This window comes from Corythoichthys intestinalis, chromosome 18, assembly GCF_030265065.1.
Source record: "Corythoichthys intestinalis isolate RoL2023-P3 chromosome 18, ASM3026506v1, whole genome shotgun sequence".
Taxonomy (NCBI): domain Eukaryota; kingdom Metazoa; phylum Chordata; class Actinopteri; order Syngnathiformes; family Syngnathidae; genus Corythoichthys; species Corythoichthys intestinalis.
Genome location: NC_080412.1, coordinates 42,671,784 through 42,685,919, shown reverse-complemented (window position 1 = coordinate 42,685,919; position 14,136 = coordinate 42,671,784). Strand labels below are relative to the sequence as shown.

Here is a 14,136-nt window from a genome sequence, read left to right as displayed (position 1 = left end):
TTTCTGCAAAACATCGTGATGAACTTTTGAATTCATTCTTCCATTAATGATTGCAAGTTGTCCAGGCCCTGAGGAAGCAAAACAGCCCCAAATCATGATGCTCCCTCCCATTTTTCCTCCACACATGATGTTGTGTGCTACTCCCAAACAAATAAACTTTGGTTTCATCAGTCCATAAAATATTTTTGCCAAAACTTCTGTGGAGTGTCCAAGTGCCTTTTTGTGAACATTAAACGAGCAACAATGTGTTTTTTTTCAGACAGCAGTGGCTTCCTCTGTAATGTCCTCCCATGAACATAATTCTTGGCCATAGTTTTACATATAGTTGATGTGTGCACAGAAATATTGGAATGTGCCAGTGATTTCTCTAAGTCTTTAGCAGACACTCTAGGGTTCTTTTTTTACTTCTCTGAGTATTCTGCGCTGAAATCTTGGCATCATCTTTGGTGGACAGCCAAACTCTCTAGACAACTTCTCTGACTGTCGATTAATGAACATCCAGACTTTTAGAGATGTTATTGTATCCTTTCCCAGCTTTATACAAATCAACAATCCTTGATCGCAGGTCTTCAGACAGCCCTTTTGACTGAGCCATGAAGCACATCAGACAATGCTTCTCATCAACACTATTCTTACCAGGTGTGTGTTTTATAGTGGACAGGGCAGGTTTAAGCCACTCATCAGTGATTGGGCATACACCGGACGTAAATTGTTTGGTAAAAATTGGTTTCAATTGCTCTTTAAGTCTCCTTAAACAGCGGGTTCACTTACTTATTTTTTCCTCCTTCTGTCATTGTTTGCATGCTATCCTCATCAAAATATGAAAACCTATAAATGTTTAGGTGGTTTTAGGTAAAGCAGACACTATTTTTACATCTGTATTATTTTGACAAAGATCAGATCACATTTGATGGTGATTTTATGCAAAAATGTGAGAAATTCCAAAAGGTACAGATACTTTTTAATACCACTGTACACTCCTATCGCTAACCCAGAAGTAATCCGAAAGTTGATTGACATCACTGTGAATAAGGCTAATTACTGTCTCCAAAGAAGCAGTTATATGAATTTCTCTTTTCCCATCAAGAAAAACAAGACCTTTCAGATGTCATAGACCGTCGGTTTTCAATTCTGTCGCTAACCGGAACAGCAGCACCTAAACCGCTTCTAGGTCCGCCTCGAAAAGGGTCTAGTGCACTTTATATTCACCCTGAAAATGTAACTGAAGCCCAATTTGCCAAAGTACTCATTCCATAAATGCCCCACACAGCCTGTTTGCAGAAATGCACTAAACTTAAAGATGTATACATATCATACGGAACCTCTAAAGGGACATTGACAGAAATGAAATAAATTTAAACTGTCTGGTGCGCACAAGAAACAATTTGGTAAACATTAGCATTATATAGCATTGGAGATGATACAGGAAGCTCAGGTGGTTGTGTGTCAATTTGTTTTTCAACTCCAGCATCCTTAGATTGACTCTCTGTAGCCGTATGAGCCTTCAACAGGCTCCTCCTATTCGCTCTCAATCTGTGTCCATCCTCTGTCTCAACAATGAAAGATCTTGGACTAATTTCACTGAGCACAGTAGCTTTTCTATCCCAACAAGTCGGTCCTTCGAGCCTGACATTGTCATTCACGGAGAGGTTCCAAGCGTCTAGTTGTTTTATCATATGCCATTTTCTGTCTGTTTGAGCCTTTTTTGAGCTTCAATTCAAAAGAGCAATTGGCTAACACACATAGCAAAAGTCCGCTAGCTTAAATGCTAGATAGTGCTATTGTTTCTAGTGCGCACCAGATTGTTTCTAGTGTCCACCAGTTTGTTTAAATTTATTTTACTTCTGTCAATGTCCCTTTAGAGGCTCTGTAATATCAAGTCATATTCGCAAAATGGGGGAACGGTGAGCCATAACGGAAATCCAAATCAGGAAATTCAAACTATTTCTGCTCAATCGGAAATCATTTGTGTCATTGTGTAGTCATGGTGCGAAAACGTGGCATTGTTCGGAATATTTTGAATGTGTCCGTCTAGTGAAATCGGTGTCAAAAAGAAAAAAAATGCTACGGGTTATTGGATTAAAGGCAGTGGTTAGGTAAGATTTTGCGACCAAAGTGGAGGAAATGGCAATTAAAACAAAACAAAACAAAAAAAAAAACATTGATGTGTAGTGACATTTTAAGTAGCAAATTATTTTAATAAAGAAGGCATCTTTTTCAATAAACGTCCCAGTATTGGATTTTGTCACTATTGATGTCAGGACATGCTGGTCACTTGAAGAAAAACTAAACAAAACAAAAAAATAATCCCAAAAATGTAAAAGAAGAAAAAAAAAAGGAATTTAAATCACATGTAAATGGACCGGAGCTGGTCAAAACTGCACTACCGCTTGATAAGAGTCTATTTTGTATAAAGTATCATCTTAAAACGTTTTAAGGGCAGAGCAAATTTCGCTGGTTGTGTATGGCTTTGTTTGTATTTCAGTTCAATGTAATAAATACAAACACATTGTACAATGTTTGTCTGGGTGGGAGGGGTGGTCATGAGAGTTATAAAAAACAAAAAAGTTTCTGATATGAATTGTGTATCATTTCACACTCTGTAGTAAGTGTCGATATTTTCGCCTCTTTGATTCAATGTTGAATTACATGTTGTTATTTGGTTGACTCGCGGGAAATGATTTGACTTCAGACCGATTATACAATAAAGTCAATTGTTTTTCCAACTTGATTGTTCTCCAGTCACTGACTAGAAATGGGCCTAAATGGATGGAGTTTACTTTTTGGAAGTAAATACTTCTACTACAATATTTCCCGGATATGTTGTACTGTATATCGAATTTCATATACCGTAATTTTTCCCACTATAAGCCACACCTGAATATAAGCCGCCACCCACCAAATTTAATACGAAAACGGCATTTGTTCATTAATAAATCGCACTGGATTATACACTGCAGCTGTCCTTACTGTATTATCGGATATCTACACCAAAAGAGATTTCCAGATAACACTTTATTTGACGGGGGCATCATAAGACTGTCATAAGACCAGTTAGTTGTATTGAATTAATTTTACACTTATAGATTAGTTGTTTTGTTTTTTTTATCACAGACAATTGTTTTAGGTAGGGTTGTTCCGATCATTTATTTTCTGCTCCCGATCCGATCCCGATCGTTTTAGAGTATCTGCCGATCCCGATATTTCCCGATCCGATTGCTTTTTTTTTTGCTCCCGATTCAATTCCAATCATTCCCGATAATTTTTCCCGATCATATACATTTTGGCAATGCATTAAGAAAAAAATGAATAAAACTCGGACGAATATATACATTCAACATACAGTACATAAGTACTTTATTTGTTTATTATGACAATAAATCCTCAAGATGGCATATACATTATTAACATTCTGTCTGTGAAAGGGCTTGTAATTCATAAAGGATAACTGTGACTTTGTATATTGTGATTAAATACTGCCATCTAGTGTATTTGTTGAGCTTTCAGTAAATGATACTGTAGCCATGGCCAAATGCATGATGGGAGGTGGAACCATGACTGTGCGTAGTGCTACCATTTGATATATCTTCTCTGCGTTGGGAAATAAGGTGTTATGATAAAGTTCATTTGCTACCTTGCTTCCCCACATTGCTTCCCATGATATTTCTAATCGTAGAGAGACGGATTGTAAGGCTTTAGCCAATTAAAAAAAGTCTCCACAGGCTGCCAAAATTCACTCAACTCATTTTACGCTGCCTTTTATCTCTCTATATAGGTAAAACGGCACCACTTCAGATTGAGCGCGACTATGCGTGAGTGGGTCGTGCAACGCATGCATTAATTGCGTTAAATATTTTAACGTGATACATTTTTTAAATAATTAATTACTGCTGTTATCGGGATAAATTTGACAACCCTACCTTAAGCCTAAACTAAAGACTCCGGATGAGTGTAACATATCATGTCTGTAACGTTAAATACAATTAGAAAACGATTTAATTAAAAAATATATATTAAAAAAAGGCATGGCTGATATTTTTTTGCCGATTCCGATACTTTGAAAATGACAAGATCAGACCCGATCGATCGGCATCATCTCTAGTTTTGGGTTGTTCAAATCACCTGACATGTTTCAGCGAACATGTCCGCCTTCATCAGAGAGTCGTAAGACCAAATGAACCACCATGAAGCTTTGAACCAATTGGCTGCAAAGCCTCATTGCTTCAAGAAGCAATGTCAGTCAACCTCTGCTGCCACCTACTGTCCACTGTTGTCCAACATGCCTCCTTGCATGCATTGCAGCGCTACAGATGTAAATATCAAAATTCATGTTCGACACTAATTATTTCTTCAGTTACTGTTCCAGTTGTTTCATTAGTTGCTAGTTATGGTATTTGGTAAAACTTTAATTTTATTATTTATAATTATTTTATTCGTAGTGGCGTCATAAGACCATCATGATTATGATATGACACTACCATGAGCATTAGTGAATGCTTATAGCACGTCATTTACTGTTATACAGCAAATTATTTCACTTTTGAATGGATGTAAAAGATCCGAGCTAGACAGAAAGGGAGTTAATGACAATTTACCGGATGACAACTCATTTGCTCCCAAGAACATATAAATACGTTCTATTTTTAATTGTTTCAGTGTCCCAAAGACGTATTTATATGTCTTTTACGTTTTTTTTTTTTTTACAAGAGAGATCTCTGTGTTCTGATTTAATTTAGCTCCAAAAATCCATGAAAATTGCTGAAAATCCATTTTAAAGCAATAAAACTAGCCACTGGAGGGCAGTAGCTCATTTAATAAGACCTGCAACACAATTCAACGGCAACAAATGGCCGGGGCGCCGGCGGAAGACGACCGAATGGCGTCCAGGATGCCAGGCGGTGGACAACCGAGCAGAACAACCGGGACCACCAGTGCAGATGACGATGCCTTTGAGTCCGTGCTGCTCACCAAGCAGACCCCGCACAGACTCAAAAAAATCAATCTTTATGAGACAGGCGGCGATGAGGTAAAAGTTTACCCGGCTGTCACGGCCACAACAGCGTCATCTCTCAGTAAGTTATGTGTAAATACATTTTTACTTTGCTATCAAAAGCTCTATTTGTCTTGTTGTTTATGTTATTTTCTAAAAGGAAAACGTTATTCAGATATTTGGGATGTCACTAAAGCAAAAATAGCTGTGTTAAAGTCAAAGTTATGTTTGAAATGTATGCTTTCACCAAAGCTCAATTTCTCTGTTTTTTCACCAGAAATTGGAAAATTGCTCAAGCTAAGCTATTTTCTAATGCTGATTTCTAAAGAATGGAAAAATATATGAACTTACTTTTATTTCCTGCTGACAGAGAAGAGTCTAATCTTTCTTTTGGTGGGTTCCAAAACACTTCAAACAGAAACCTTGCTAATAGGCTGCTGTGACATAATTACTCAACACAAGTGTTTACTTCACGTTTTCAGTTTCTTTTTCCCCAGAGCATTTTTTAATACATGCACGCACACTTGCCACCCCCCCCCCCCCCCACACACACACACACACATACACCAGTTTCCGGTAAATTTTCGGTATACTACCCAGCTCTACCACAAACTGCATGTAAAATGTTTTCCAATAGTTTTCTAAGAACTCACTTAACCGAAAAATCCCGCTAAATACTAATGCTAACGTGAACGCTATGCTAATGCTAAAAGTTTAGTGTGGATGATCAGTGCAGACCTTTAAATGCTAATGCAAAATTGCACATTCTCTCTGGCCAAAATAAGAAAATAAATCTTACCGTGTACTAGGGCTGGGCGATATGGCCTTAAGTACGTATCACGATAAATTGAGCAGATTTACCTCGATAACGATGAATGACGATAAATTCGCCCAAGCGGTCTGTTATATAATTTGAAAATTTGAATCAATGCATGGAATACAAATTAACAGTTTCTCGTTAAATTGAAAGCTGGAAAATAAATTTAACAATTGCACATGCAGTCTAATTATTAAGTATTAAAAACAATCTTGTAAACAATAGGAATTCTAGTGTGAACATTGATAACAACTTGTATGACTTGAAAAATGTACAACATTATCAATATGACGACTGTGCAAACATGTCATTCTAACACAAATGACTTGCAGCTTTAACAGTACACTTCAGACAACTTATTGGTAATGGCTGCTGTGACATAATTATTCAACACATGTTTACGTCAAGGTTTCAGGTTTTTTTTTCCAGAACATTTTTTAATACATGCACCCCCCCACACAGACACAACCAAATTAAAGCTGTATTGCTCTGATGCCAATGAAACATTTAAGATTTTATGATGGCAGAATAAAGCAAACACATACAGAAAAATAGCTGTGGCCATTAAACCGTCATATTATATATAGGCTTTACTGTTGGATTATACTTTATGCTGAGTGCTTTACCATCATGAAAGCTTTCGGAGAAATCACGCAGAGATACCAAATAACACGACATAATGATTGCTACATGAAGTCCGTGCCCAGTCCACTCATTAATTTCAGCCGTTTCAACAAAGTTAGAGCCGCTATCCGACTCCATCACGTTCATTTGTACCGTTATCCGCTAGCGTTAGCCTGTCGCTTAGCTACCAGAAGAAAGCACTGAAAGCATCCTCTCCTGAAATCGTGAGAACCAGGAGGACAGGGGGTGAAAGCCCGTCTGGAACCCGCCAAGAGTTTACTTAATGTCGGGTGAAAGTTTGGCGAAGCTAACTTAAGCCTGACTCCATCCAGTTTAATTGTAGCGTTAGCCGCTAGCGTTAGCCTACCGGGCTTCTGTTTGTTTGGCTTCCTGAAAACCACATGACCCCATACGTAAGCACACTGTCTGCTTTCTTAAAGGGGAATGAACATAGCCGAACAGCACAGAGTCAAAGCGGGATGAATAGACTATTTTTTCTTGTTTTATTAAATTACCGAATTTACCGACATGGTCAAAATTACGTCGGTCAGCGTGAAGAATTTCGGTAACGGTAAATTTTCGTTTTACGGCCCTGCTCTACCGTGTACGCAAGCCTTGATGCTGGAGAGGACACTACACTGGTGAGTGACACTGCTACGATGCAGGCTAACTACACATACAATGTCATGAATCTGCGGCGCATTCTTGTCTCGTCAGACGAAAACTGGCATTCGTCCAGTTATGCTCGTCTCCCAAAACATGTTTTTAGCTCATTATCATATCATCATTGTTGAAGAAAACAACACTGGTGTCAAGTCATAATTAGGGAGGATTTTATGACAGTTTATGACAATTTAATGACTACAACTGTATCTACTCAAGCACTTGAAAACATTGACAAAATATTTTATCGTCAACGTTGATGAAAACACTGGAGTCATAATTATGATGGTTTTATGACCGTTATGACAGATTTATGACCGTTTATGACAATTTTATGACTATGACTGTCAAATAAAATGTTACCAAATCTTCATTTCTCAAGCTACTCAAACTACCTCATCACCAAAAAAGTTCATCAGAAAAACCAGAAAAGCTTTTTTTGTTGTTGCAAACATTTATCTTTAATTCCACCATCAATGATACAGGGAAAATAAAAGTCAGAAGATAAAGAAATCAAGTTAGTATGCTAAAAATACAAATGTAAAAACAAAGTCATACTTAAAAAAATATCGAATGTATAAGCATATATTTACAATGAATAAAACAGCTCATTTCAGATTAAAAGAAAGTCTTATAAATAAAAGTAGTCTCATTTCACATTGATGTTTTCTTTTGAAACTCCCGAGTTCTTGTTAGCACAAGACTTCGGATGCACTTGGAGAGCAAATCTCAGCTTCATACGCGGGACGGTTAAATGTGTTTTGGAGAGGAACAAAACACAATCAAATTAAACTCACTAAATATTAGATATAGTGTAGGATTTTTTTCCCCTCAAATTTCAATCAATTTATGTTTGTGTTTATTCACGCAATGCCTGATTTATATCTGATAGGCTAGGTTCATACTGCAGGTCTTAATGCACAAATCCAATTTTTTTCATGTTTTTCCGACTCGAGTGAGAGATTAACTTCACGATCTGAACGGGACAGGTCGCATAAAAGTGGACCGATCTAGTTCACTTTCGTATGTGGTTAAAATCCGATCTGGACCACCATCTTTCCGGAATGTGGCTGCGGTCTGAACTGTCAAGTCTCCTAAATCGGAATTCATGCAGCAACTAGAAACTGCAATTTCTAGAGAAATTACTCTGGGTCTTTGCTGTGTGGAGATACAGATCTTAGCTCTGCCCAGGTTGGTTTGGGGACATTTCGGGGACAATATCAGGTCGCTTCCTGTTGATTTGGGGACAGTTGGGAGACGCATCCTGGTCATATCAGGTCATATGGGGACATTTGGAGGCGTGGTTTGGTCATATCAGGTCATATGGGGACATTTGGAGGCGTGGTTTGGTCATATCAGGTCATTTGGGGACATTTGGGGAGCGTGTCCTAGTCATATCAGGTCATATGGGGACATTTGGGGGCGGGTCCTAGTCATATCAGGTCATTTGGGGGCGTGGCCTGGTCATATTAGGTCATTTGGGGACATTTAGGGGGCGTGGTTTGGTCATATCAGGTCATTTGGGGACATTTGTGGGGCGTGTCCTAGTCATATCAGGTCAATTGGTGACATTTGGGGGGGGGTGTCCTGGTCATATCAGGTCATTTGGGGACATTTGGGGGGCTTGTCCTAGTCATATCTAGTAATTTCCTGTTGATTTGGGGACATTTGTTTTTTGCATTTGAAAATGAATGAGTAATTTGGACGTCTATGGCCATCAATGGCATCGACTTACAGTTCGTCAATGGAATCCAAGTACATTGGCATCAATAGAATTGACAAACATGGCCGTCAATGGCATTAAACAAAGTAAATTCCATTGAAAATGAATGGGAAATTTGGATGTCCATGGCCGTCAATGGCATCAATTTCCATATGCGTCAATGGAATCTGGGACATTTGGGGGACACGTCCTATTGATATCTGGTCATTTCCTGTTGATTTGGGGACATTAATTTTTTTGCCATTGAAAATGAATGGGAAATTTGGACGTCCATGGCCGTCAATGGCATCGACTTACACATATGTCAATGGAATCCAAGTACATTGGCATCAATAGATTCAACATACATGGCCTTCAATGGCATAAATGCACTGTAAATTCCATTGGAAATAAATGGGAAATTTGAACCAAGGTTGCATCCCATTAAAAATGAATGGGAAAGTGACTAATGTGCTCCAATACAGCAGGTATCATAGGTTTATCTTGAAAACATGGAAAATTCAAAATCCTATCAGGACTTCAAATTTACTGAAACTTAAAACTTAATTAGAACTTAAAAATAGCTTGACACTAATGGAAATTCAATTTTAAACACATGTGAAGACACCTAACTTTTGACATTTTTAGGTAAGAGATGAGATTTTTTTAAAAATAAGATCTTAAGTTTTTTGAGTGAAAGCAGTGAATTTGTTGTTCTTTTTTTCTAGTAACATCTGAGATGCAACTGTTGGATTTTTTTTCCAACAATGTACATCTAAAAGACACTAATTGTCTAAAAATGGTTCAACATTAGGTGAAATGTCTTGTTTTCTCATGTATGTTTATAATTGCTCAAAATGTTGGTAACACTTTACAATAAGGGTCCCTTAATAAACATTAGTTAATGCCTTTTTAGACAATAAGTAATGTTTAAGTAAAATGACAATGATTCATTTAATCCCTTATCTAACATTAGTATATTAATTAACATGAGTTAATGCATTAGTTAATGCATTTTAAGACAATAACTAATGTTGAAGTAACATTACAATAATTCATATAATCCCTTATTTAACATTTAGTAATATATTAGTTCACATTAGTTGATGCATTAGTTAATGCATAACCAGACAGTAACTAATAAATTGGTAAAATTAAAAATATATATAGGCTGATATAGGGTTAGGGTTTGTTAACTTAAGCATTTATAATTTCTTAGTTAAGGGACACGTGTGCTACACTTTACAAGAAGGGCCCAAAAAGCATTCAGTAATGGTTAATAAAGGTATAAAAGTTAAGGGGTGTGGGGGACTTAAGCAATTATAATTTCTTAGTTTAGGGACACATGTGCTACACTTTAGAATAAGGGTCCAAAAAACATTCAGTAAATAATACCATACTTAAGCTTTGGTTATAATATATACAGTATAATACATTACTTAATATTAATTCGCGTATACATTAGTGCATTAATAAATAGTAGGGCTGTCAAAATTATCGCGTTAACGGGCGGTAATTAATTTTTTAAAAGTCATCACGTTAAAATATTTGACGCAATTAACGCACATGCCCCGTTCAAACAGATTAAAATAACAGCAGTGTAATGTCCGTTTGTTACTTGTTTTTTGGTGTTTGGCGCCCTCTGCTGGCGCATGTGTCCAAATTATTTTATGGGTTTGGGGAGTGAGCATGGTGTAATTATTGACATCAACAATGGCGAGCAACTAGTTTATTTTTTGATTGAAAATTTTACAAATTTTAATAAAACGAAAACATTAAGAGGAGTTTTAATTAGGGCTGTCAAAATTATCGCGTTAACGGGCGGTAATTTAATCACGTTAAAATATTTGACGCAATTAACGCACATGTCCCGCCCAGACAGTATTCTGCCTTTTGGTAAGTTTTACAGCAAGGCTTTTTGTGCTGTCTTACGGCGAACTCTTGTGGTCGCTTTGCGACATGGTTTATTGTTTTCTTGCCAGTTCAATATGGCTGCACGACATCTCGGGCTGACGCCTACGTTGTAATGTTGTGCTTATATGATCCTTGGACAAGATTTGTCCGTAAGTATGGTTGTTTGTAAAGAATGTGCATATTATGTTAGTAAGCGAAATGTTATATTTTTTGTGTGAGACGCTTTTTGTTTGTGTTTAGTGAACCTGTATAGCGTGCTAAGCTAACGTTGTTGCTAATCCAATGCTTGTGTACTTTTTTTTGTAGTTTTATGACAGTCTAAAGAGGACAATGGTTTGAGGCCATTTTATTAATAAATCAGATGAAAAAGGAAGAAATCTGATTATTAAAGTGTCGTTCACTAGCTGTCTAGCTTTGCAAAAAGTAGACGCTTCGGAGTGAGGACAGCATAGACAGATTTAAATGACAGTAGAGTGAAATGCCCACGACAGTCCTTATGTACCGTATGTTGAATGTATATATCCATCTTGTGTCTTATCTTTCCATTCCAACAATTTACTTTACAGAATATATACTGTATATAATTTACAGAAAAATATGGCATATTTTATAGATGGTTTGAATTGCGATTAATTACGATTAATTAATTTTTAAGCTGTAATTAACTCGATTAAAAATTTTAATCGTTTGACAGCCCTAGTTTTAATATAAAATTTCTTTAACTTGTACTAACATTTATCTTTTAAGAACTACAAGTCTTTCTATCCATGGATGGCTTTAAGAGAATGTTAATAATGTTAATGCCATCTTGTTGATTTATTGTTATAATAAACAAATAGTCCTTATGTACCGTATGTTGAATGTATATATCCATCTTGTGTCTTATCTTTCCATTCCAACAATAATTTACAGAAAAATATGGCATATTTTATAGCTGGTTTGAATTGCGATTAATTACGATTAATTAATTTTTAAGCTGTAATTAACTCGATTAAAGATTTTAATCGTTTGACAGCCCTAATAAATAGTTATTAATGTATACTGGTACTAGTAAGTGATTATGTTATTTTAAAATGAGAAACATTGCTCTGTGAGTCCTTGGGTGCTGCTAACATAACTAATGCGTTAAGTCATGTTAATTAATACCTGTATATCAATAAATGTTAGATAAGCAATTATATTAATTATTGTAATGTTACTTAAACATTAGTTATTGTCTAAAAATGCATTAACTAATGTTAATTAAGGGACCCTTATTGTAAAGTTTTACCAAAATATTTTATCTAATTACTCGATTAATCGATGGGATTTTCGGTAGAACACTCTATTATTAAAATATTCGATAGCTGCAGCCCTAGTCGTTTGTGTCCTCTTTTTGCAAATCAAAATATGAGCACCCTAGAATGACGTAGAGCCAGTATGTGCAGTCATTTGTTTCTGCTTCTGTGCATGTGGGTCAGTTTGCTCGGTGCATCTCAAACTGAATTAGTGTGCATCCGTAATACTTCACCGGGCTCAATGGACAAAAGCAGTCTGACCGGGATGTCAAAAAATGGATATGACGAAAAATCAGCATTGTGCATTGAGACCTGCAGTATGAACGTAACCATATTTAACAATAAAATGGTTTTAGTTCAAACTAGCTTGTGGTATTGGAAAAATTACGTAGAAAATCCTACAATTCAGATCATTAAAACAGAAAATTGGCAGGTTGGCATTGAAATAATCCCCTGAGTTTCAATACAAACAGGCGCGCATGGTTTTTCAAGCGTCAAAAAATTGCGCCAGGCCCTGAACCCTAAAAAGTCGAGCTCATCATCTTCGTCCACGGCTGAGCGCTTGTTCGAAATTGCTTAGAAGAGGGGAACGTGGACTGACCTGGGGATGAACTTTCTGCCCAGGGGCTTTCTACCACCTCCATCATTCCAACATTAGCCATTTTCAGGAATTATCAATTGAAAAATGCTCTTGACATCATTGGCAGGGCAATCTGCACTCAAATCCAAGACGGCATATCACTCTTTTTAAAATTTGAAGTCAGCAACTGTTGGAAGATCTCGAAAAGAAGTCAGTGCAAAAGAAGACAAAGGGGGAAATTACAAGCTTAAAAAATCTCAGTTCATTTTTTTCACACGCATGCATTCCAGGCTCATTAGCAAATCACCTTCACAAGGACTCGGGAAGCCATCCAAAGTAATCCAATAACAGCTGGAACCGCCGTGGCTCCTTCCAGTGCAAGCCGGGGATCTCGCCAAATTCTGCGCACGCGTCACATCCGCTCTGTTAGCTTAAAAAAGTGAATTTCCACGCATGTATACGGTCAGTCATGGTCCCCCGCCTCCCTGAAATCGCAGTCCAGTTTGGTCAAGTCCGACTCCAGTGTTGTCCTCAAGTTCACGTTGTGCGCTATAGAAATTCCACATAGTTCTGAGGAATGAGTCCTATTCGACCATCCAACGTTCCTTCCAGCCAGCCCGGCTCTCTGGAAGCATGAACTACACAAGACGGTACAAAAAGCAAATAAATACATTCATTTACTAGCCTGCAGTAAAACTCGCTGGAAACTTTCAACTCCGACACCACCTTAGAAACATAAGACCAGTGAATGTGTGCCATTAGCTAAGAAGTGTAATAATGTGACTCACCGTTGTCAAAGATTGTGCCAGCTATGAAGGACAACTCGGATTCGTGCTCCGCTTTGCATGCGTACAGCGCCCGAGCTCTCTTGCCAGAAATGCTGCACACAAAGACAGATAGCGTGAGCGTTAGATACCGACCTCTGATTGTCATTTACTTTTTGTTATTCATTAGGTCTAATTAATCTAAATGGTTGACCTCTAGAGTAATTGCTATGCATACCTGGTATTTCATTCATACTACAGCACGGTTTGCTTTACTTTGTTGCAGTCCGACTTGTTTGACGTCACGCCAGCACTATTTTTTGTTAATTTCGAGCGTTACTTTCACGTTGGGCAGTGGGGGTGAATGCCGGTTAACATATCAAGATGGCAGAGAAAGTGTAAACTGTGCAGGCTCGGTGATGCCCCTGTTAGCTAGCTATTAGCTCGCTAGCTTACTGAGCAGCGTTCATTCTAATAGCTGCCATCTTCCTTGTTGAATTGCCCAAGATTTGGACCTTATCTCCCTCGGTATTATTGTGGAGCCATTGAGGTATGTTTTAGTATACAAATACATCTTTATTGATTTACTTTATAGCAATATTGAACGTTTTTGTCATTATCCATCCAATTAATATAATGTACAATTCATGTCCATATAACGTTATTTAAAGGGTTCATTCCGAGTGTTAATAGTTTGACGGAGACAAATTGATGTCAGTTCTAAGAAGAACTATGGTATCCATCCATCCATCCATCCATCCATCCATCCATCCATCCATCCATCCATCCATCCATCCATCCATCC

At 37.4% G+C, this 14,136-nt stretch overlaps 1 protein-coding gene across 1 annotated transcript in view; it reads right to left on the bottom strand.

Moving 5' to 3' along the window:
* Nucleotides 1-5,609: 5,609 nt before the first annotated feature.
* LOC130906162 (rho GTPase-activating protein 26-like) overlaps nt 5,610-14,136 on the bottom strand; it is a 164,496-nt gene continuing 155,969 nt past the window's right edge. The window contains exons 24-25 of the mRNA XM_057820146.1: nt 13,356-13,447; nt 5,610-13,205 (exon numbers count right to left, since the gene is read on the bottom strand). Coding sequence (XP_057676129.1) covers nt 13,117-13,205; nt 13,356-13,447 — 181 coding nt within the window. The 3' untranslated portion in view covers nt 5,610-13,116. The remainder of the gene's footprint in view (nt 13,206-13,355; nt 13,448-14,136) is intronic.